This window comes from Rhizophagus irregularis, chromosome 25, assembly GCF_026210795.1.
Source record: "Rhizophagus irregularis chromosome 25, complete sequence".
Classification (NCBI taxonomy): Eukaryota; Fungi; Glomeromycota; class Glomeromycetes; order Glomerales; family Glomeraceae; genus Rhizophagus; species Rhizophagus irregularis.
In genome coordinates, this window is record NC_089453.1 from 2,275,679 (window position 1) to 2,302,676 (window position 26,998).

General features: G+C 25.6%; 3 protein-coding genes across 3 annotated transcripts; 1 reads left to right on the plus strand and 2 right to left on the minus strand.

Annotated features, from left to right (window-relative positions):
* Positions 1 to 84: 84 nt before the first annotated feature.
* On the plus strand, positions 85 to 2,292 carry OCT59_016957 (uncharacterized protein; the record flags this gene model as incomplete). The annotated part of the gene is made up of 7 exons (XM_025332306.2): positions 85 to 235; positions 344 to 372; positions 530 to 571; positions 651 to 702; positions 784 to 966; positions 1,044 to 1,231; positions 1,678 to 2,292. 7 exons carry the CDS (start codon positions 85 to 87, stop codon positions 2,290 to 2,292), a joined length of 1,260 nt encoding a protein of 419 aa, XP_025173955.2.
* Positions 2,293 to 3,591: 1,299 nt separating this feature from the next.
* OCT59_016958 (uncharacterized protein) lies at positions 3,592 to 11,029 on the minus strand (the record flags this gene model as incomplete). The annotated part of the gene is made up of 10 exons (XM_066146041.1): positions 3,592 to 4,980; positions 5,064 to 6,091; positions 6,171 to 6,267; positions 6,562 to 7,078; positions 7,244 to 7,498; positions 7,580 to 9,338; positions 9,401 to 9,706; positions 9,842 to 10,023; positions 10,128 to 10,634; positions 10,710 to 11,029. The coding sequence occupies 10 exons, from the start codon at positions 11,027 to 11,029 to the stop codon at positions 3,730 to 3,732; spliced, it is 6,222 nt and encodes a 2,073-aa protein (XP_066003769.1). The 3' UTR covers positions 3,592 to 3,729.
* A 4,963-nt stretch (positions 11,030 to 15,992) lies between these two features.
* OCT59_016959 (uncharacterized protein) lies at positions 15,993 to 16,259 on the minus strand (the record flags this gene model as incomplete). The annotated part of the gene is made up of 1 exon (XM_025319398.2): positions 15,993 to 16,259. The coding sequence occupies one exon, from the start codon at positions 16,257 to 16,259 to the stop codon at positions 15,993 to 15,995; it is 267 nt and encodes an 88-aa protein (XP_025173951.2).
* Positions 16,260 to 26,998: the final 10,739 nt, after the last annotated feature.

Consider the following 26,998-nt stretch of genomic DNA (forward strand, 5'->3'; position numbering starts at 1 on the left):
TCATGGAGTATTCCGAAAATAAATGGGGATGCTCCCCCGGTTCTTGCAAGTGCTTCGACGACAGTTATCGACCAAAAGGGAAAAATGTATTTATGGGCCGGAATTGGTTCAAATGTTCCAATTTTAGATACAATTAATTTAGTTTGGACAAAAGGAAGTTCGGTTGGTGCACCAAATGTCGGATTGCTTGCTAGTGCTACCACTTTATTGCCCGATAATAAGATAATTTATCTAGGTAAGCAAGAAATTCTGTTGAACTTGTCAATAATTCTGTGTGATCTTAACATTATAAACTATTTTTATATTTCTCATTTATTTTTTGTTTTAATATTTTATTACTTAGAGGATACCAATAATGATAATATATCACAGGTATATTGCTTTATTTTGTTTTTGAAATCAAAATATAAATTGAATAATGTTTTCAAAATTGTAGCATTAGATTATCAACCTTTTGAATAATAACAGATAAAATAAATAATAATTTGCGCATAGATAATTTAATTAATCGTGAAAATTTTTTATATAGATTTATATATATGATACAGTAAATGATAATTGGACTACAAAAGTAAGTTAATAAAATTATCAAATTAATTGTAAAAGTTTTATTAATAAACATGCATTTATTTTCATTATATTGAATACAGGCAACTTCAGGAACAATACCACCTAAAAAATCAGGAATGTCTGTTATTCTTGGTATGTATTTAAACAAACAATATTATAAAGGTTATTTATTCAGCATACATTCTAATATATGATATAACTTTATTTAAATAGGATTAGATGGACAAAGAGTGATCATTTTTGGAGGTTTAGATTTTACGTCTAAAGAACAACTTTATGAATTAAGTTTAATAAATTTTGTATGGCGTATCCCAAAAACTTCTGGTATAGCTCCAAAAGAATCTCGAAATGCACATAGAGCAAATGTAATTGGAAATTATATGGTTATATCATATGGTAAATATATTTTTATTATTATCTTAAATTTCAAATAATTTAATTTAACCAAGGTATACTTTAATAATTTTTAATAGGATCAGGTTATACTACAGAAAATGATATTTTATTACTCGATATTAGTAATGTCAACGAATATATATGGACGAATGAATTTAAACCCTCATCATCAATTTCAATTTCAGTAAAAACAACATCAGTACCTATATTGCCACCCTCTACTTTGCCACCTTTACCACCTTCATCACAATTAGGGATGGCAACGGTCGGTCATGGTCGGTCATCGGTCGGTCATGGCCGGTCAAGAACCCTTGACCGACCGACCGACCGTTTGACCGACCGTTTGACCGATCATTTTTTTTATATTTTCGCAGCGTTTTTATTAAGGCAATTGAAAAAACGTGCGAAAACGTTTTTTTTTTAATTAAATTATTAATAAAAAACGTTTTCGCAACGTTTCTATTAAAATAATTAAAAAAACGTTGCGAAAACGTTTTATTTTAATTAAATTATTAATAAAAAACGATTTCGCGACGTTTTTTATTAAATTTTTCATAAAAAAATTTGGTCGGTCAAACGGTCAGTCAAACGGTCAGTCAAACGGTCGGTCAGAAGTCTTGACCGACCGATATCGGTCACGGTCATGACCGGTCATAATCGGTTAATGACCGTGACCGTTGCCATCCGTAATCACCATCAATTTCTTCACAGAAATCTAAAAATAATAATCCAAATATTACTGGTGCAATTATTGGACCTTTGTTTGGTGGTGCTCTATTATCCTTTGTAGGCGCATTATTATATAGATGGAATAAAAATAGAAATAAGAATTTTTATAGAAATAATAATAATATTATTATTATTAATATAAATGGAAATGAAAATAATTATAATAATATCCAAGCTGGAAGAATTAATTATTATCCTGGGCAAGAAATAATACAACCACCCGCTCCAACTTCATTAATTAATGATAATATGAATATAAATGGAAATGAAAGTAATTATAATAATATTCAAGCTCAAAGAATTAATTATTATCCTGGACAAGAAATAATACAACCACCAGCTCCAACTTCATTAATTAATGATAATATGAATATTAATGGGAATGAAAGTATTTATAATAATAATAATATTCGAGCTGAAAGAGTTAATTATTATCCCGGACAAGAAATAATACAACCTCCCGCTTCAGCTACGGTAATTAATATGAGTCCAAATGCTAACGATAAAATACAAGGACTTAAACAAGAGATTCAGGATTTGAGACAAATAATTTTACAAAATAATAAACAAACCACTAATTCTATGGGAAATAATTAATAATAGTACAATAATAATAATATAATAGTTTGAATTAAAGAAAAATCATACGTTCTATCATCATTGAAAGAGAATTCATTTTTAAAGTTTAAATAGTACTAGCGATATATAAACTTCAAATTATACATAACAAAAATAGGTGAGATAATAGTGAATGTCAAAGACACATACCGTAATTAGAGTAATGATTTTTTTTATAGAAATTTTTAAAAATGAGAAGATATTAATAAATTGAGCTAATTATATCCAATTTCAAACATATTATAAAATATAAAAAAATTGTTATTTATTTTAATGATCAAATATATTAAAATGTAGGAATAATCCATACGTAAATAAAGAGGTAAGTTGTACACATTTTTTTTTTCTTATTAAAAATTTAATATATAACTGAATATGTAGATACACTTGTTAATATAACGTCTTATCTATTCTTTAAAATTTTGAAAGTAATTAAAACACGGGGCGTCCTTAACGTACAGTCGTACAGTGGGTGTACGATATTAATGTACGAAGTTTAGGTATGCTTGCACGTGATAGCGTTAACGTTAACTCCGTCCAGTTCGTACGTTAATATCGTACAAGGTCCAAATATGATTAAAGCACCCGTCCTTTTCCAACTAATTATTAGTTTAGAGCGGCATAAAATTCAGTATCCTGAATAAACAAGCAATTATTATTTGATGATTAATATCTTTTTTTCCAAAAAAAATTTGAATTCGATTTCTTTCAGTGTTTTGCGTTAACTGGTCTTCTGAAAATAAAATTAAAGACCCGAAATTAAAAAAAAAATACCGTAAAGTCTCAATAATAAGCATCCCTTTTGCACGTAATGCCAGCCGATCGAGCACATCATAATGTAGGCCAAAATTGTCATAATTCGCTTATTTATGGGGTGCTTATATTCGGGACTCTATGGTATATATAATAGTTATTAGGTATGGTAGTTAAAATATCATCCGAACTGCTTCGCAGATCGGTGATATTTACCCAATAACTATTATTTATACCAACAGATAGCGTGACGGGTGATGCACCCAGAAAATTATCCGTTATCTGGGTTCGGATCGGATTTAGGCAGATTATCCGGATAGACGCGTCTCTAATCTCTATACTACTAAAATGCATGAATTTAGAGCAATGAGATAAGATATTGTGATTAATAATTTAATATCATATATTCGGATGTCATAATATTTAGAATAAACCAAAATTAAATTTTAGATTTTTTTTATAATTTAAAGTTAGACCTATATTTTTTTACTTTTAATAGGTTCTCACTTTCTCACTTTTCAATTGTCATTTATTTAATAATTGATTTTATTCAAATATATTTATAAAAGGTACATAGTAAATAGTATAACTGAAACAACTACATAATCACAAGATAATTATTTAAAATATATATAAAAAAAGGTTTAACTATTATTCCTCAAACTATTCTGGAATAAGACTTCCATATCTGGATCCCCATGAAGGATCAGTGTTGTCAATCATGTTATATCTTTCACAAAGTTCACCTTTAAGTCTCCACCAGATTGCACGCATTTTTGCTACATGTTCATCAGATGGTTCTGAGCGAGGAAAGGGAATCCACGATGGATGATATTTAGACAAAAATTCGGTGAGTGGTAAATAAATTGAATCCTTTTGATATCCCCATCTTCTATCATGGGCTTCATCTTCAGTACATACAATTAAAGTTGGAAACTTTGTATCTCTGCCCTGAAAACCGGTAAAAGCTGGAAGTAAATGCTTAGATACTTGATGTTGAGTGTGACCATCATCTGGAAGCTCACACTTTGAAGAACAAAGTGGACATCTTGCTGAACAACCAAGTTGATTAAAATAAGACATGATAATATTTTTTGTTACCAAATGAGCTCGCATTCTTTCTTTTGTTATAAATCTTTCTGTATTAATCCATATAGTTTGCATACTTGTAAGACTTTCAATCAAAGATTTACAAAGTAAGTTACAAAAATCGATAGGTTTTTCAATAGTAAAACTTCCATACAAACTATTTGAATCTTTTAAAATGTCAGAAAGATCATACTCTGGTACCGATTCCTTCATGTTAATATTATATTTACGTTCCATAAATATTCTTAATGAATTATATTCATAAGAAATTGATTTCCCAGATAAATAAAGAAAAAAATTTGATAACGGCAATTGATCGTAACTTTGTTTCGGATCAAATAATTCATTCCATTCAGATATGCCTTTTAATAAACTATCTTTCGTATTTATATAATATTCATCAATTTCACGTAGTATGGATTCTACCAAAATTTCACTATACGTATTATAATCGGTATTAAAAAGACTGGACATATATTCTGTTGGATCTTTAAGATATTCTCGAATTGCGTTAATGTTTAATGCACCAAAACTTTGGCTATAGGCATGATTTGTTGCTGTGTGTGTATCCATCCAACCTTTTCTTAAATAGATTTGAAGTTTTTGATCTATCATTTTTTCTTTCAGGTCCAATTGTTGTCTAAATGCTGTTAATATATATTTAAGAACTTCCTTGGAAAGACTTTCGTTAGAAAAATCTGTTAAAATCTTTTGAAATGATAATAATAATTTTTTTTTCAGGTTATCCAATTTTTCTTTTTGTTGTTTTTCCCATTCAATAGTATTATTCCTTAACGTCTTATATATTTGTGATCTTAAATATTTCTGTAAATAAAAACAATTGACATTAGAATAATACGTGAAAGCATGTAATTTTATCGATAATTATAATATGAATAAATAATTACCTCAAAAAAATCAAGATCAGATTTAAACTCAATCTTATTATTTAATGATTGTGTAAATTCAAATAGACAGTTACATAATGTTCCAAGCCATTTGATCGCTTGCCCATATTCAATATGTAGAGATAATTTTTGTTTTAGGTCATAAGAAATTCCATTAATTGATTGTTTCAATTTACTTTCGATTTCTTCAGCAATTTTTCTTTTGTTCGTATTCTTTACGGTAAAGAAATTAAAATGATAATTTATTTCTATTATATCTTGAATTTGTTCTACGTCAATACTAATATGTTCTTCTAAAGTTGATGGTTTCTTTATACTTGTCCAAAAATCTCTTTTAAATTTTTCTTTTTCTTTTTGTTTTGAACCTTGACGAACTGTAGAACTAAAATCATTAACAGCGTTATTAAATGTTACTTGAACATGTTGTTTTAATTTTTCTGATTGTAGTACTATTTGTCGATTAAATTCTATTTTATCATCTTCTACCTCTTTCCAAATTTCTTCGAATATTTTTGTACATTCAGCTTCATTCCTTTTTAAATTATTAGTATTTAATCCTTTGATTTTTTTACCAACTTTTTCTATAGCACAATCTGACAACCAAGAATCTTTATATTCTTGTATTAATAACATCCATTGACCATCTTGTTCTCTTCTTTCTTCTGCGATCATATTATAAATTAATCTTTTACCTTCTTCTACAATATTAGTATCAAATTGTTCTTGTACTAATTCTGAATAATTTTTTAAATTATCTTTTGTCCATTTATCTGTAAGTATATCTAATTCTTTTCTAAATTCTGTTTCAATTTGATTCCATTTTGAATAATCTGATTTAATTCTTTTAACATAATAATTAATTATAATTTTAGAATTTGTGATAAATTCTGATAATTTATATTCTTTAATATCATTAACAATATTACGCATTTGATGCCATGCTTGTATCGCTTTAAAACTTTCAAAATGAAGAAAACTTCCATATGTATTGATTTTACTCCATACGGTTTTCATATATGGAATAAATCCTAAAAAAATTTGAATCACTTTAATAATTATATTTCAAATAATTAATTGTATTTATGAATATCAGATAATTTTAAGTACCTTGTACATTTGTGAATTGTTCCGATGAATTCTTATGTAATAAAGCAGATTTTAAGATCGATTGTCGTAAACTTGAAATTTTTGCCGGAAATACCTCCTATATAAATAAAAGTATTGATTAATTTGAATTTAATTTAAATAATGACGACTGTACGTGCCAGAGATAGGTCACCGTACGCTACATGTTTTTAACACTAGGAGACGGAAACCGTTGTAAGTCCGGAGCGAAAACTAAAATTTGCGATTTCATTGGGTGGTGACGATCACATGGCGGACAGAGAAATTCACGTGATCGATTTTTTTTCATAGTGCGTAGACATATATTGTCCTTCGCTTCGCTCCGGACAATAATCAGAAAAAAAAGAAATGGACTAGTTAACTCAATACTTACGGCTGGTAAATTAACATTTTCGGTTTTACCAATATTGGCGACACGAGGACGAAAATCATCTTGATAACAACAGAATGCATTTTCTAATAAATGAACGTCTTGTTGTTCAACTGACATAAAATCTTCTAATGTATCTACGCAACCAGGAATCTGTTTAAACATTTTTTTAAGTCCATCAACGATATCCTTAAATGCTGGTTCTTGTGCTTCTATCGTATCAACCATATCACGAAGTACGAAATGTAATCTTGGTTTTGATTGTCTATGTCTAAGGGCGTCTAAATGCCATGAAGATACTTCCAATATATCACCAATATCTCTTGTTAATCCTTTCGTATTAATTATTACAATTTGTGAACACATTAACGCTAAAAGTGTTATCTTTTTATCAAAACTAGTACGATAAGTAATATATTTTTGAGCGGTTGATGCCATTCCTTCAGAATCAAGAATTAACAAATCAATTATTTTTCCGTTAAAATTTGCGGTTCGATAACTCATATACACTCCTTTAGTACTAAAAAAAAAAATTAATAATTTCTTAGTCATCAAGAATAATAAAATGAATAATGCCGAAAAACGGGGCCGAATTCCTGATTGCCGATCATCCGGACCTGGTTTATTTTTCGGCTAACTATAAAAAGACTCGTTCCAAATGATTCGTTCTATAAAAAATACTTACCATCTTGAAGCTGAAGTTGCAAATCCGCAATGGAATAAATAATTTAAAAGGGTGGATTTTCCTGAGCTTTCAAGTCCAATAACTGAAATTACTATTAATCTTCGTTCAACATTCGTCATCAAGTTACTCAAAACATTGGATAAAAACTTTGTTGGAAGAGAACGTAATGATAAACCATCGAGTAATTGTAAAGGCTCTCCTTCAAGAATCCATGTTTTATACGCTTCTTGTAAATTTTTTTGATTAACATTATACCTGATTTAAAATAAAGTTGGAAAGGATTAAATAAATTATCATATCTCATAAATAATCAATAAATTGATATAAAATACTTACAATTGTTTTAATATTGTATTCGTTTCATGATGCTTTAAAATTGAATTATTTGTTTCAAAGTTGGAATGATTTGAATATTTTAATTCAGATAATATAATAAATTCACGCCAAAAATCATGTATAGAAATATCATTTTGTTCAATTATTTGTTTAATTTCAGTTCTTTCAATATCATTATTTGCAAATTGTAATTCACGTAAATATTTTTTAAAATAATCATCAATTTGACAAGAAAAATCCTTTAATTTTTCTATATTATTCTCATTAATTAATTTTGCAAAATCAATAAAAATTGATAATTGTTCTTTTGTACCAAGTTCTAATTGTTCTTTTCGACATTGTTGTATTCTATTTAAAATTTCTCCTTCAGACATGAATTTTGAATTTGTTTGTGATTCCGTTGTGGATCTCTTATCATTTAATGCTTCAATCTCATGTTCCAAATGAGTCGCACGAAAAATATCTGATCTACTCTCAAATTTAATGAATTTCATTTTAGAAGCGAATAAAGATTCTTCAATTTCACTCTTCCAAATATTTAAAGATTCTTTATCTTTTGTTGATAATTTAATATATAATGGTGGACAAATTATTTTTGTTCCAGGTTTTGATAATTGTTCCAATACATCATCTTTTTTCTTTTCAATAAATTGATTTGTATCTTTGACAATTTGTTCAATTTTAATACATTCAGATTTGAAATATGATTCTAATAATTTTTTTATTATCTTTTTACGTTTACTAAAATGATCATCATTCTTTGATCTACTCCAATATATAACTGATATTTTTGAATTATAAGTATCATTAAGTTTCGGTGTCATGGTTTTAATAAGTAAATTTAATTCATTAGATGGAGTATTTCCATTAAAATCTTGATCATTTATATGTAAAAACATATAAAATGCGAAACTTGAAAATTTATTAATTAAACTAAGAAAAATTTGATTTGGATCTTCTTCAAAATATATTTCAGCTATAGCAACAGGTTTACGTCCATAATTTTCAGAAGCGGGATGAAAAGAAATATCAATTGAACCAGATGTAGTAATACTTGGATCATCTTCACGATGTTTACAAATGATTGGATAAAGTTTTTTTGTGAATGGTGAAATTAATTCGCTCGTACTTAAATTAAATGATAATAATAGATGATAATCATCTTGTAATGTTAAACTATGTAATTCTCTTAAGACTCGAAGACCTTTTTGATAAAATTCATTTTTATTTGTGAATAATAATGGGATAGGAATATTTGCTCGAGTAAGTGAAAGTAAGATTTTTGAAAGTGCTTTTTTTGGTACTTTATCCAAGAAAGCTACAAGATAATCCTTTCCCTTACAATTGATTAAACGTTTTAATAATTGTGAAGGGTCGTTAAGTTCTTTAGAAATCGAAATTTGTTGAATACAATCCTGAATACGTTGTAATGGAATGGTTCTATTAATTATATCTACAATATACGGGAATATATTTCTAAGAATTCCTTGTTTAGGATCCTTTAAGCGAGACACTACTTCAACTTTAAATATTTCTTCGGTCAATTCATCAGTTACAAAATTCGTAGCGTCATAATTGATTTCTTCTTTTCCAAAAGCCACACAAAAAAATTCTTCAAGCGATATATCATCTGAAGATTCGGATTCGGTTTCTTCATCGGATGAATCATTAGAATCATCAGACATGTTATCATCATATTCATCAATTGCTTGTTCGTTAGAATCAAAATCACGTGAAATTGTAGGTTGATTCCAATTATCTAAAAATATAAATTGATTAATTATTATCGTTATGGTAAAGATCAAGATAAATTATTCTTACTTGACTCGATATTATTTGAAACATTATGACAAAATGTATATGATTCATAAATTGTAAAATGATTTATCATATTTTTAATTCTATCAAGTTTTTTTGATAATATTTCAGGTACAGATTGTTTGATATTCTTTACGTATTCTTCTCTTATTCCATTAAGAATATTATCACTTTTATAATCGAAAGTATGATCAATCTCAAATAATTGAGGGTATTTATTCAGGATTGACATGGGATCAGAAGGGTTGATGGACGATAACATATTCTTGGGATGATGTTTATTATAATTATCAACAATGTTGTTGGTAACTAAAATAAAATCAAATAATAAATTAACGTCCCTGAAAATTATTACGCGATCATATTCGGCCAAGGGGAGCCAAGGCAACCTAAAGGAGATGTTCGTTTTTTCAAAGGGTTTGAAAGAAAAATAAAAAATTTTACCTTTTGAAAGAATATTGTCCATATTCGTTGACTGAAATTTGTACGTGAATCTTTTTTGAAAATTTAACATAGCATTAGAAAATTCGTCGAGATTGTTACGAGTGATTTCAAATGGTGCTTGTCCAACGGTAAGTTGCTCGGCTAAGATCGTTGCTGTTGATATAGCAATTCCAAGGTACATACTGGAAAATTGGTTAAATGATACAAATTATGTTCGTTAGTAACGTATAAGAGTTATAATTACATACCGTTAATACCGTATATACTGTATGTACCGTATATTTACCTTCTATGCCAAGAATTGCAATTAAATGAGTTAAGTGCCGAATCACCAATTACACATATAAATCGACCATCAAGCTGCTGATAACTTTTATAAAATTCTTTGGATACTAATAAGTCGTTAGAACTCTTGGTGATTGAAATTAATTTTTCGTCAACATTAACTTCAAAAAATTCAAAACCATCTCGAATAATATTAAGAAACCAAGGATTCTTTATCGAATTTAAAGTTGAGTCATCATTAAAATCAATATTATCATATTCAGATTTTGATAAATTTACTTTAAGAAAGTTTTGATCATTATCTTGTTCTAAAAAATATCTGGTTTGTAATAATGATAAAATTTCTGTTTCATTATTTTGTAGTTGATTTTTCGTAGTTTGAAAATTAACCTTCAATTCATAACTTTTTAAAATAACTTCTTTTTCAAACCGGTAATTATCCTGAAGGTTAACGCTATAACCATCTGCGAGAACCAATAAGTCATATTGGGTACTTGTAGGGTAAAATCTAAAAAAAAAAAATTAGGAGAAATATTATTAACGCCAATAATCGTGGGACTTATTATAAACATATATAACTTACCTTTTTTTAATAACTTGAACAAAATTATTATTGGATTTTAGAATTATTTCCAAAAGTTTATTCTCCAGTTCGTCCATAAAATATGCCGATCGTTCAGCAGAAAAAATTTCTTTAAAAACAGCTGCGGAAGAAATATAATCAAATATATTTCTGGGAAGACGTAAAAAATCATTTTTATTGACTAAAAAAAGTTCGTTCTTTGAATTATGGGTATGAAAAATTGTAATTTTTCCGGAAATATTTTTTGTAACAAAAATTTCAGACAATAAAAGGGCAAATATGAGACCAGAAGGTCCTTCGTTACAAACGACAATATGCATTTTATTATAATTGTCGTTATAGAAGTTTAACTGTTTTTCTTGTAAAATTTTGTGAAAGTTGAGGACAAAACTTTCTGTTAAAAAAAAAAAAAAAAAAAGGAATTAAAAAAAAGGAAATTTATAAAAACATTATTTATATATTTTTAAGAAGTTTTTCCGGAATTTAACACGTGTGAATATTCTATATTACATATTAATTTATTATTGGCCAATCGTTTATAAAAACACGTTTTTTGTTAAGGTTTTATAATGATAAAATTGGGAGTTCCATTTTGTTTCTCTTATGGCTTTTATGGATCAAACCTTAGTCGATCAGGAACGATCTTTCTTTTTTTTGATTAAATTAAAAAATTTTAGTTTAGCTGATCATACTTTATTTACTTTTTGTTTTATTTGATTGATTTCGTAAAAGGAAGCACATTTCTTTATTGAGATTTTTGAAATCCTTAAAATTTTGAAATTTCTGGTACTAGTATTGTAGATTTTATGATTGTTCGATGATATTACTGCGAGTTACATTATATTTACAGTACAAAGTGATCATCATCAACTCTGCTATCGTGATGATCCTGTATCACCATAATGACCATATCAACAAAATAATATATTTTTAGGCTTGTTCTTTAATAATAAAAAAAAAAACTTATTGCCATGGCTAGTGCTCTACATGAGCCGGCTCAATCCGAGCCACAGTCTGGCTTGGCTCGGCTTGAAGATCTGCGACAAGCCAAGCCTGAAGTGAGCGCCAAGCTGAGCCATGAAAATCCTGGCTTGAGCTTCTTTTCATATTTTTAAACAGCGTTGACACTGCGTCAAAATCACGTGATTCATCCGTCGTTTTGTGCGTCGTTATTGAACGTTATACGACGCGTTGCAAAAGTGAGAAAATGTATCGCCACTACACTTTTAATTTACCGTAAAAACGATTTCGCTATACCTATTTTACTATTGTAAACATATAGGCAAAACGTAGTGATTTATTTTTTACAACGTTGTAAACACACTATTTGCATATATATTTAATAAAGCAAACAATGCTATATATTACATTGCTAAATTATACAGTAGCTCTGATTTTATAGGACTCATAATCCTAAAAAATCATAACTGATAATCTCGATCCTGAAACTCATTATCCCGACACTTATTTTTTTAGACGTAATAATTTTTTTATACCTTGTAATGAGTAATATTTCTATTGATATGTAATTATTTCGCAAGAATTAATGTCTTTATTATAAAAATTAATATTTTTTTTTATTACATGTAATTTTGCGACGTATTAATCAAAAATTTTATTAATTTTTAATAATAAAATTATTAATTCTCACAAAACATTTTAAAATTATTATATATAATAAAAATAATAATATTATAAAGTTATTACATTTAGAAAATAATTAAAAAAAAAAATAACAATTTTTGGGAATGTGAATGTATTATAAAGATACTTAATAATATCAGATATTAACATTTTTTGCTAAATATAAAAAATATGCCAAAATATTAAATATTAAAGAATAAGTAACTTCTCATTAAAGAGAAAACTTAATTTTTCTTGTTAAAATTTTAAAATTTTAAAAGAGCATGTCGTTTTATTAAATGTTAAATATTAATAAGAGTTATTTTATTAAATATTAAAGAGCAAATTTTTCTTCTAAATGATATAAAAAAAAAACATTGTACTTAACGAAGAAAATGTGACGAAACGCGTAATATAAAGTCATGTTGGTCATAATGAATTCGTTATTATCCGTTATCCGAGAGATCCGATCTGTTAATGTATTCTACTGTATATAAAAAAAAGTAGTTACTATATATTATTTAGGATTTCATATTTTTTTTTAATTGTCATTTGTTACACGTGCATGGAATTTTATCAGTGATGTTGTCTAAAAATACCAGTATATCGCTTATAAAAAGGGAAGGTTAATATAAAACCATAAATCAGGTCGGATTTATATATGTGATCGGAGACATGCAAATAGAGCTCACGTAAAATAAATATAGTGAAAGCGTTTACCTTAAAGAAACAATTGCCTTAAAAAATTGCTTGCAGTAAAAAACATATTTCTTGTGTTTTTTTTTCAATTTATATGATTTATTAATGTACAAACCAAATATATCACTTAATACTTAAAAAATTTAATGTGAAAAAATAATATTGCACTTTATTAAATATTATGGTAACAGGTAATGAAATTCGTGATTCGCGTAACAATCAGAGAAAATTTACGAAATTACTATTCAATTTAGGGGGAAAAAATAAAAAAGTTATTTGCGATTATATCATTTTACAGTGATTCAATTTCGATGAACATTTTTATGTCGTGTAGCATTTGGAATCCGATATGCCCCGGGAAAAATTGATTTTGCGATTATCTCACATTCTATTGGTCCAATTTCGACGATCTTTTTTTTATTTTATAGAAGGCGTAGAGAGCTACACGACATAAAACTTTCGTCGAGATTGAATTACTGAATCACGAGATAATCGCAAAAAACGTTTTTATTTTCTCCCCCAAATTGAATAGTAATTTTCTCCGATTGTTACGCGAATCACGAATTAAATTCTAACGAAAAAAAAGATAGTTTTAAATATTTTTTTTACTTGGCTTAGTTTCCATAAAAATATATTTCAGTATATTTAACGCAAAAGAAAAAGTACATATTCGCATTCAAAATAAAATAAAAAGTAAATAATAATTCATAATAAAAAAAATAAATAGTAACTCTAAATGAGAGAAAAAAGTATCATTATAATATTTGTAGTACAAAAGCCATATTGTCGAATAAATATAAAGTAAAATAAATAGCCGATTAAGGAGTCCTTTTTCAAAACGTCATTTCAAGAGAATTCTGCGCCTTATATCGGCAGTGTAAATATACACAGACTCACAAAATCGCTAAAAGCAGATTAACTATATGGAGAATAATCTATTGCTCGATACAAGTTAAAATAAATTTAATAATGAAGAAGATTTATCTGGGAGACTTTGGAAGGACGGAATCTTCTAGTTGATATGGAGATCTAGTGCACGTCAAGAGAGTGGGCAAGGCTTGGCGGATAGGTAACGTACCGACAAAATGGAGTTATATGGGACCCGATTGGATTCTTTTATATTAGGTGGATCGGTAATTTAGTCATAGTTTTAGACTAGTGTAGTTAGTAGGTAGTTATAGATTATATTAGAATTAGGTTATTAGTTTAGAGATTTTTAGAAGTACGAAATGCGTTTTTGTTTTGTAATGATCTTATTTTATTTTTTGGTGAACATACACTCATCTCGTTCGTTATGTGATGGGAAATGGTACCACAACTTCATCGTATGTGATGAAGGTTTGGTATGGGGGAGGTGTACGGCTTTAGTTTTACACCAAAATTTAGATCATGTTCTCTCATGATGTTTGTATGTTCTTTATCATATAAATAATGAAACTGTTAGCTTTACCAAAATAAATAAATAAATAAACTTAATAATGAAATTTTTAAAAAATATTTTGTTTTCTCTACTAAAACTCGTTCAAAAAATGTAATCTCAAACGATGAATCGAATAATTATGATAATTTAGATGAGCTAAATTATTCTTATAAAAAATGAATACTTGATACTTGATCAAAAATATGAGCTATGTCCTGATTGACTCGATATATTTTGGGTCAAAAAAAAAAACGTTTCCGCGTTTTTTATTACAATTTATATATAAAAATAAAAACGCCGAAACATTTTTTTAACCTGAATTTGGCGTTTTTTCATTAAAAAAAATAATAAAAACATCTTTTTTAATTAAAAACGTCGAACCTGACATGTTTTCTTTTTTAGTTAAAAATGTTGGGTTTCATATTTTTCCATTAAAAAAATATAATAAACGTTTTTTGATTAAAAAACGTCAAAGTGGTCAAACTCAACATTTATTATTAAAAAAAAAGAATAATAGACGTTTTTTTTATTTTAAAAAAAATAAATAAACGTTTTTTAATTAAACGTCAACCGGTCAACAGGTCGACTTGACCTGACTATTATTATCCCTATTTATAGAAAAAGTCTAACAAATGATTATTTTTATGGATATTATTCCAAAAAACTTGTATATATGATCAACTACTAGTAATAAAAATTTTTTATAGTATATAAATTAAAAAATCATATTTTGTGCAAATATTTATTACATAATCGATTATCAAATGTGAAGGTGTTAAGGTTATTAAGAAAATTATTTAAAAGGCAAATGTCACTTAAACATGCTGGATATTTCCATATGCATTTTTATTAGGAAAGTTAATATGAACTGAAAAAAAAAAAATTCTAAAAAAAAATTCTAAAAAATATTTTACAATTTGACCATTAGACTGCCTGTCAGTACTTATTATAAAGTTAAATAATTATGTATAATTATACATAATGTCATTTTAATAATATAATTTCTTAAAAAGTTAATAAATAAAATACAATCAATCATTGAAATGAAAATTTTACATTATTATTTATTTTTAATTTTATACATTGGAAATGTTTATATACTTATACTATTATTTGATAATTTATATTTAATAATTGGAAAAGTTTTGAAAAAAAAAGATTTATTTAAATTACAAACTAAGAAATTGGTAAAATATTTACTACTCTAAGAGCCTTAGTGTTTAAATAATTCTAGAAAAAGTGAATACATATATGAATAAAATATAAAAAAGGAATTATTTAAATTACAAACAAAGAATCTTTGTAAAGTATTTTACTAGTACTCTAGCCTTAGTGTTTAAATAAATCTAAACAACAATTTCTGTTAAATGTATTACATCAAATATCACTTAAAAAGAACTACAAATTCTTGTAAAAACACAAATAATTGGTTATTTTATCTGGTTTAATATCTAAATAATTAATTAAATAAAATTAATTTCATACAAATATTTGCAAAATTAATTATTTTTATATACTATATTACATACCTATAAATGATTTCAAATTAAACAATCATCCAAATCTTCACTTACTTGCATTTCATTCACTTTTACATTAGCTTGTGAATCTTCACTTTCAAGAATTTCATTCAATTGTTTACTAGTAAAATCAAGTAAGCGACTTGTATAATATGCCTGTGAATGAGATTCAGTAGCAAGATTATTGTTATGTCCAATTGGTGCATTTATAAATTCCATAATATTGTATTTTAATTCTTCATTAAAATCTCCAACATTATATGGATAGACAATCCATTTTTCAATCATATTTAACACTTCTTTAGAAGTTGGCCTTTTTAATGGGTTTTCATCCCAACACTTTTTCATCAATTCTAAATAACATTGTGGGTATTTTCAATGATTTTAGGACGTTCACCTTTACAAATACTTAAACTAAGTTGAATATCATGTGCTCTATTATTAAATGGTGGTATACCAGATGTAAACTCCCACATAATCATAGAAAAACTATATATATCACTAGCTGGAGTATAAGATTTGCCTCTTAAAACTTCTGGTGCCATAAATGGTATAACACCATAAATATCATATTTTTTCAAAAATGATTTTACAGGTTTACATAATCCTAAATCACTAATATAAATTTTTCTTTCATTATGATTTAAAATATTGCCATCGTGAAAATCACAATGAATAAGATTTTGTTCATGTATATTATTAAGTCCGGAAATAATTCCAAATAACATGTATAATTTTTGATACCAACCACTTTTGGTTATTCTTGTTAAGTTTCCTCTTAAATTACCTTTATCTGCATAATCCATTACTACCATATATTTCAAAGTATCTGGATCTTTTGTAAACCCATAAAAATAAATAATATCATCTGAACCTAAACAACTTTCATGATATTTCCACTATAAAAAAGTAATAATATCTTAGTATAAATAAATTATAATTCAAATTAAAAAAATAAATAATATATTATCATACTTCATTTAAAAATTCATTTAAATTTTCACTTAAATTATTATGAAGTTTAAGAACTACTTCATTATCTTCATTATCATAAAACCAAATAGCCTTGTATATAGTACCAAATCCTCCTTTATCAAGATATTCAACATTTTTAAATTTATCATAAGGAATCCATTTCAATTTTTTTTCAAAAATAAAATTATCCAAAACTGTATTTCCACTTTTTCCAAATCTATAAATTTAAATAATTAAAATTATTAAAGTTTATATTAAAGGTTACACTAAAATTTAAGATTGAAATCAATACTTACTCTAAAATTTAAATAGGAATTTAAAATAATATATGTCTTAATTTTTGTACAAATATTTACAATAATTATCAACCTATATTTCACAACTTACCAACTAAAGTAACAGAAATTTTATATGAAAGAATTCAATTAACAAATAAATATTTATAGATTATATAATAATAGAAATAACTGACAAATAACTTACAAGCTATATTATTAAATAATTTTTTAAATAAAGAATTTAGTTAGTTTAATTATATGTAAATATTATAACAATGAATAGTAATAGAATTAAATAATAAATAACTTATAACTTACCAACTAAAAGTAATTACAAAATTATTTTTTAAATAAAGAATTTAGTTAGTTTAAATTATATGCAAATATTATAAAAATAAGTAATAATAGAAATAAATAGATAACTTACTCTCTATATTATTAAATAATTTTTTAATAAAGAATTGATATTTAAATTACTATATGTAAATATTATAACAATAAATAATAATAGAATTAAATAAATAACTTATTACTTACCAACTAAAAGAAATTATTAAATTATATACAAATATTAGTAATAATAGAATATCAAATAAATAACTTATAACTTACCATCTATTTAATAAAGAATTTAGTTAGTTTAAATTATATATAAATATTATAACAATAAGTAAAAATAGAATTAAATAAAATAACTTACTCCCTATATTATTAAATAATTTTTTAAATGAAAAATTTAGATAATTTAAATTATATGTAAATATTAAAATAATACGTAATAATAGAATTAAATAAATAACTTATGACTTACTAACTAAAAAGAAATTATAAAATAATTTTTAAATAAAGACTTTAGTTAGTTTAAATTATATATAAGTATTATAACAAATGAGTAATAATAGAATTAAATAAATAACTTATAACTTACGATCTATTTAAATAAAAATTTAGTTTAAATTATATGTAAATATTATATAAATAAGTAATAATAGAATTAAATAAATAACTTATAACTTACGATCTATTTAATAAAGAATTTAGTTAGTTTAAATATATGCAAATATTATAACAATAAGTAATAATAGAATTAAATAAATAACTTATAACTTACAATCTATTTTAATAAAAAATTATTTATTTGTAAATATTATATAAATAAGTAATAATAAAATTAAATAAATGACTTACTCCCTATTATTAAATAATTTTTTAAATAATTAGTTTAAATTATATGTAAATATTAAATAAACAATAATAGAATTAAATAAATAACTTACTCTCTATATTATTTAATAATTTTTTAAATAAAGAATTTAGTTAGTATAAATATGTAAATATTATAATAATAAGTAATAATAGAATTAAATAAATAACATAAATAACTTATATCTTACCAACTAAAAGAAATTACAAAATAATTTTTTAAATAAAGTTTAAATTATATGCAAATATTATAATAATAAGTAATAATAAATAACTTACTCCCTATATTGTTATATAATTTTTAAAATAAAAAATTTAGTTAGTTTAATTATATGTAAATATTATAACAATAAGTAGTAATAATAGAATTAAATAAATAACTTATAACTTACAATCTATTTAAATAAAGAATTTAGTTAGTTTAAATTATATGTAAATATTATAACAATAATAGAATTAAATAAATAACTTATAACTTACCATCTATTTAATAAAGAATTTAGTTAGTTTAAATTATATGTAAATATTATAATAATAGGTAATAATGGAATTAAATAAATAACTTACTCCCTATATTATTAAATAATTTAGTTAGTTTAAATTATATATAAATATTATAACAATAAGTGATAATAAAATTAAATAAATAACTTATAACTTACTAACTAAAAGAAATTACAAAATAATTTTTTAAATAAAGTTTAATTTATATATATAAATATTATAATAATAAGTAACAAAAGAATTAATAAATAAATAACTTATAACTTACAATCTATTTAAATAAAGAATTTAGTTAGTTTAAATAATATGTAAATATTATAACAATAAGTAATAATAGAATTAAATAAATAACTTACTCCCTATATTATTAAATAAAGAATTTAGTTAGTTTAAATTATATGTAAATATTATAACAATAAGTAATAATATAATTAAATAAATAGCTTATAACTTACAATCTATTTAAATAAAAAATTTAGCTAGTTTAAATTATATGTAAATATTATAACAATAAGTAATAGCAGATTAAATAAACAGCTTACTGTCTAAATTATTAAATAATTTTTTAAATAAAGAATTTAGTTAGTTTAAATTTATGTAAATATTATAATAAACAACTTACTCTCTATATTATTAAATAATTTGTTAAATAAAGAATTTAGTTAGTTTAAATTATATGTAAATATTATAACAATAAGTAATAATTCTAAATTAATAACTTATAACTTACCAACTAAAAGAATTACAAAATAATTTTTTAAATAAAGAATTTAGTTAGTATAAATTATATAAATAATAGAAATACAGATATCTATAACTTACACCCTAGTATTAATTAATTAATTATTAGATAAGTATAAATATAATATAAAAGTATTTACTGTAAATTAAATATATCACTTACAATCTAGTTGTTTAAATTAAGAATATAATTAGTTAAGCTATATAAAATATTAAACAAATTAATATGATATTTTAACTTACCATCTGTAATACAATTAATTATTAAATAGTTAATTAAATAAAGAATTTAGTTATTTGAATATTATGTAAAATAAAAAAGTAAAGAATTAAAATTTAAATAACTAATAACTTACTGACTATATTAATCATTAAATGAATTATTTAATTACATTAAATGTAATAAAAATTATAAGTAATTCCATTATTATTCAATTATAAGATAACCTATTAACTTACGAGCTATATTTGTATATTATATAAGTTATAATTATAGGTAGTATTTAAATGTATTTGCAAATAAAAATTTAATATTTTAGCATGTTTAATATACCTTTGGATTGCTTGGTACTACTTTTTTCAAATTCTTCAAAGCCACTTTTTTTGAATTCCTTAGAGCCGTTTCCTTCAAGTTCTTTAGTACTGCTTCCTTCAAATTAATTCAAATTCAATATTGCCAGAAACTAGTTTTATTATATTGTGTATTAAATGTTTATATTATATATATGATTATTACCTTTATCATTACTAAGAGCCATTACTATATAATTATAATAAATTTTTTTCTGACTGGAAAAGACAATGTAATTATCTTTTCCCCCCCTTTTTTTATTATTAAACGCCTTTATTAGTATAAGTATATGGTAATAATATTTATGCAAAATGCATTATGCGCAAACATAAGTACAAGCATTGTATGTATGACAAACAAATTTTGCACATATATCTGGATTTTAATAAAATCCAGATTAGAGCTTGGACTCGAGTCAGGATGAGTCAACTCGAGTAAAACGAGTCAAGAATTTTTTTGACTCAAAGAGTACTCGAGTCCAGGACTTGAGTCAGGACTCGAGTTAACTTGAGTTAATTTGAATCAAAAGTTAAAGTGCGGGCCAAAAAAATTATCCATAATTTTACCCAGACCGTTATAGTCATAGTGCCGGCAGGAATTACAAATAGGGTTCAGCCGGCACTATCAACCACATGATCCCGGTTGACTCGAGTCAAGAAATTTCTGACTCGAGTGCGAGTTCAACTCGAGTCAACTTGAGTTACATGAGTGCGAGTCCAAGCTCATATCTGGAATGTATGTAAATCATCAAGCCTTATTTTTGGACAGTATTAGAAATCATAAAACAAAGAAAATTTCTTAATACATAATATATACTTAGAATAATTTAGAATATTCCCTTTATTTTTGTTAAGACCAGCTTGGGAATGATCAGTTACATCTAAAGTGGTGATCATATATCTTTTACATAATTACCACAACTTTTTAAAATTATATAATGTAATTTCATAAATCATTTAAAATTAAATTTGTTCGTAATCTACATATTTAAATGTTAGTTATCACCAATCACTCATAGTAATCTGAATAAATAAAAATAAATAAAAATAATAAAAAATAAAAAAAAAGTTTAAGATGAAGGTCTGGGACCTTAAAAATTTTCTTCAGAAAATTTTATAATTATGCGTAGCTAAGGATGGTCACCGGTCCTAGAAGACCGCGGTCTTACCGGTCCTACTCCCCAAAAAGACGGACCGCGGTCTTTCGGTCCTGGGCTAATTCTGGCCAGATACATAGTGTCGGCCGGAATTACTAAATATGGCAATCACGTGATCCCGGATAAATCCCTACCGGTCCTAGTGTTTCGATCCGGATAAAACCTCAAATATTTTAACGTGGGATTATGATTAAAAAAGGTTACAAATTTCGGCTTTGAGTGGACTATAATTTCGGCCAGAATTAAAATAATATTATTACATAAATTTTTATTAATTTTGGTGGTCCCAACCTAAATTAACCGAGCCGGTATCCGGATAAAAACTGGATAAACCCGCTACGGATCAAAACTCTAACTGGTCCTACTCAGTCCCAGGACTGCCAGCCTTAAGACCGGACCGCGGTCTTTCAGTCTTTTCGTTCCTGCTGTTACAGCTGTTTTCATAAGACCTGGGACAAAATAAATTTTGAACCCGACCGCCGACCCACCGATCTGGTATTTTTAGCTGGTACGTGATCCAGATTTGATAGTTTGATTTGTAAAATAAATAACAACTGAACCGGATCAGCGGGTTGGCGGTCAGGTTCAAAAATTTATTTTGTCCCAGGTCTTATGAAAACAGCTGTAATTCAGGCCGAACTTATAGTGCCGGCCAGAATTACAAGACACAAAAATTTTGTGTTACAATGACAGAACCAGTAAAAAATTTTTGCCCGGTGACCGATGACCATCTTTATGCGTAACCTGTTTTTGTGTTTTTCAAAATGATTCAATTGTGAACTATTCTGTAACACTTTAAGAAAAGCTTGAATACGTGATCTGTGATCTTAAAAATAATGAAAAATCTGGTTATAAAGTAGTACTTAAACAGCCCTAGGAATCATGTAATTACGGATGATAAAAACTAGAGTTATGTAACGAGTCATTCAAAAATTAATATAACAAGAATATATGTCATAATGTTTAATACAATTATTTATATAAAGTCGTCTTATATAATGTGTATAGATAATTTTAATATTCTTAATTAAAACTTCGTGTTTACTAACAATATCATTATATTAAATTTTTTACTAAATATTATTTGCTATCTGTAAACAAATAGGTCTTTCTTTTTAGTATTTTACATATTCCACTACAAATTACAAAAATATTAATGCATATGATGATTTATAATCAAAAACCAGCAAACTTGTAAATACAAATTATCGTTTAGCCAGTAATATCACGATCAAAATTAATCTAAACCTAAAGCTCACAATCCTAACATATCATAATCCTACATTAATTCAGACACTTAATATTCTCATGAACACAAAATTTTTTATAGATCAATTAACTGGCCTACATAATCCAAGATCATTAAAAAGTAAATTAATTATATACCACCGGTGATGATCACCGCAGGTGACATGTAGCAATTTATATTATTATATTTTTATTTTTTATTTTTAATAATGGGTTCCAGTTAGACATCTAGCATGGATAATTTATATTATTATATAAATTTATACTATTTAAGTTTTTTTGAAAATTTCAGAAATAAGTAATTAGCACTACCGATGGACATTTTGCGGTATTAAGCCCCCGAAAATAAGCATTATTGCGATTTTGGTCAGAATTATGAGATCTTGGCTGGAATTAAGTGCAAAAAAGGGTGCTTGTATTCCGCAAAATACGGTATAACTGAAATCTTAATACAAGGTGGTACGATGTCCATCCAACACGGAACGGTTTTCGTTTCCTAAGATTAAATATGCAGATACCCATATTTGGTACTCTCACTTAATTATAATGTTTATATTGAAAGAATTGTAATAGAATTGCGGATATGTTCTTAGCATAGTAAAAGGCAATCATATATGAAAATTATTTCAGTGACTTATTACGACGTATAAAATTTAATTAATTAATTAAATTTTACGAGAGTAATAAAGAATGGACCGATAAAAGGATGTTCTTTGCCTAATTAAAGATTACATTAAGCGGCAAATTTTTAATAGATACACCAAAAATAAGTCTTGAGTAGAATCCAGAGTAATTATAAACATAACCATTTATTAGAAAGAAGTAAAGAATTTTTATCAGACCCCTAGGACCCCGAGCTATACCATAGAAAGGGACCTGGTTATTTACTTAGAATGAGCCAAAATCATGTAGATCGCATCCATTTGTGGATAATGCCGACCAGCATTGCATAGTGCCGGCCCTGAAGAAATGCGTAGAGCTAATAGTAAATGTGCCTACTATACTATATCATTTATATTCATATTGCCATACAGTATGAGTCGAAAACAAATTGGTTAGAGGTACATGGACCGATTGTACCGCGGTTACTGCAATCAAATTGATCAGCAATGGTCAGTTTCCATTTGACTATACCTGATAACTATACAACGTTTTACCTTTATTTAGAAGCCATAGGCTCCACTGAAGATACTAAAACACGCGGGCCGATCAAAATAGTAATCAGGATTGCTGTTAATTTTGATACACTGATGATGAATAAACAACTATACAAAATTTTAATTCAGACACTACATTCTAATGCTCGCAAATGTACAGTTTATATTGAAACCCCTTTTAAATAGTATGATGGATGAAATATGAAATATATTTATTGATTTGCAACTATTTGGTAATTATTTATTTTAAGAGGATCATTTGTTAATATTTTTTTTATAAGATCATTTCAAAATTATGAAAAATAGTTACTTTACATATTTTTAACCCTTATTTATTGCAGTTTTCGAACGTTCATCTTTTGTTTTTGCCAAAGCTTATAGACCAATTCCTAATACACAATTCCAAAAAATTAATTCCTAACACTGATTTTTAGAGCTTCTAGAGATTCTACCAAATAACAGCTTTTTAATGTTATGTCTATGTATTTCTGCAAATTTATGTATCAAAATTTGTTTATATTAAAAAATATTTTATAATTAAAAATGAAATCAATAATATTAAATGAATAAAATCTATCTAGTAATTTTATATAATTATCAATAATCGCTTCATCTTTTTTTTTTTACTTATTAAAGTAATGTTTTAAATGTTTTAACTTTAATTGGGAAACTTTATTGTGATAGCGATGATCAACTATATCTTGATTTCCCAATCTTTGATTTAATCGAACTCTGCATGTTGGTAAATGATAAAATAAATATTCCAGATTTAGTATTATTGAAATAATTGGTTTGATTCAAATAATCTTTTAAAAAAATAGTGAATAAGACAAAAAAAAAAATCCCATAATGAAAGAGAAAATCCATTAACTCACTAAGAAATATTATATTATTTAACATTTTATTAAGTATTACTATCTGTAACCTGTTGCGCATGCAACAGGATAAATGATGAAACTTCTGGTATATAATTAAGAAAATCAATTATTACATAATATTAATTTAGAATTTATATTTATTTATATAATATGAGTAAAAAAAAATAAAATAATAAAATTGATTAAATCTTAATCATATTAAATAAGATAAAAAATTATAATAGTTTTAAAATAATAAAAAAAAAGAATGATATTAAAACAAAATATTTATTATAAATTTTTTAATTTAAATTAAACAATTTTTGGTCAAGAATGTTTTTATTATTTTCTAAAAAAAATCATACAAACCATATTTTGTTCAAATAAAAATATATATATTTACAGTATTTATTTGATTATATTGTCGTTCCAGAACGAAATTAAAAAAAAAAGGTGCACCGCCGAACGATTTGATCATGCTTATGCCATTTACCCGAGTATATCATTTTCCTGAGTATCATTTTCCTGAAGTCAATTTTCCGATTGGCTATTTCCCGAACTGGATCATATCCCGAAACTCCAAAAATGAAATAAACAATAATATACTTATAATATATATATATAAATCAATTATTAAAAACTCAGTTTTAAAAACTGAAAAAAATATTATTGTTCAAAAAAATTCAGTATAAAAGAAGAGACCATTAAAAAAAAAAAAATTTCAGTCCAAAAAGAGACCGAAAAAAAAATATTATTTAAAAAAAAAATTTCAGTCCAAAAAGAAACCAAAAAATAGACATAAAAAAAAATCAGTTTAAAAAAGAGACACTATTCTAAACGTCACAAAGTTGGCTGCGGATCAAATGTACAAAAGCTTGAAGCTTGAAGCATATTTATTATAAACTTAAAATAAGCGTAAGTTTAAGCTTAAGCATATTATGTTATAAAAATGCTGGAAAAATCCAAGCCATATTTGGACATCAAACCAACCATATATTGAATTGGGTTTACACAAAATTCCGACAACCATAAAATTGACAGCAGTCTACAATCCCGACATACCAAGATTCCAACAAACCCAAATCCCGTTGGATAGTCACAAATTTCGACAGTTAAAAATCTTGACACCAAAGTTTTTTCTTTTTTTTTAAAAAAAAAAAATTATATAAAATTTCCAATTAAGCATATAATTTTAAAAATGCAGTGAACCAGTAACGGAATAATTTATTGTAAATTTTATTAATACCAATGTAAATTGATTAATATTAATGCAAATTAACTAACGTTACTATATTATTAATGAAAATTAAAAGAAAAATTTTTTATCTTAGTTAAAAGGATTACTAGACAACTTATCTAAAATTAGAAACAATTGCATTAAAAAAAATTAACTAATCTCAAATTCATCAGTCGGATTCTGTGACTGCCAGGATTTTGATTCAATCGAGATTTTGCATTTATTGGGATTTTGGTGCCGGGACTAGAGATAGGACCCCGAAATATACATAAAAAGGTCAGGTTCAAGTTTACGTACAAAATCTTTCCTTATATAGATAAATTCCTGGTAGAAAGGTATTACCTTTTTTTGGATGCTGGCCGAAATTATCATAATTCCGGCCCTGAAAAAATGCGTACAGCTAATAGTAAAATTTTTTGGCCGCCACCTTACCTCTATATATATATTTCGGGGTTATATACTGTCGATATTATAGCGAAATTAAGTAAATTGATGCCATGTAACTAAATAAATTGCAAAATTTTTAATAAATAATGCCATATAAAACATATGGTACCTTTATTATTGGCAATATTTTTGTCCATGTCTTTATTTTTACTTTACCTGAATTAATTATTTTTTATAAAAATCTATTTAATATAATAAAATAATTCATATCGATCTGTAGACGTTTAGATTACCTGTATAAATTAATTTTGAATTGGAGCGGCATGTGATGCCTGCGCCTGATCTATTCCATAATTTTTTAGTTAGAATTTTGGATCGGCATATTCTGAATTTGATCGGCACTAGGGATTGGAACCGGTTAAGGTTAACCGGTTAATTAACCGGTTAAGGCGGTTAACCTCTCAAAAAACGGTTAACCGGTTAATTTAACCGGCTAACTTAACCGGTTAAAATACAGATCATCCTAAATTAGTAATTCCTAGCCAACTTCTAACTTTAACTTTACTAGCATTAACTTTAATTTTGCCCACCCTAATAGATTCGATGATAAACCTGCAATCTTATATTTTAATATAATATATTGCATATGATATTTATAATTTAACATTATTTATGTTAAAATATTCTAAAGTTATAACCTTGATTTATGCAGA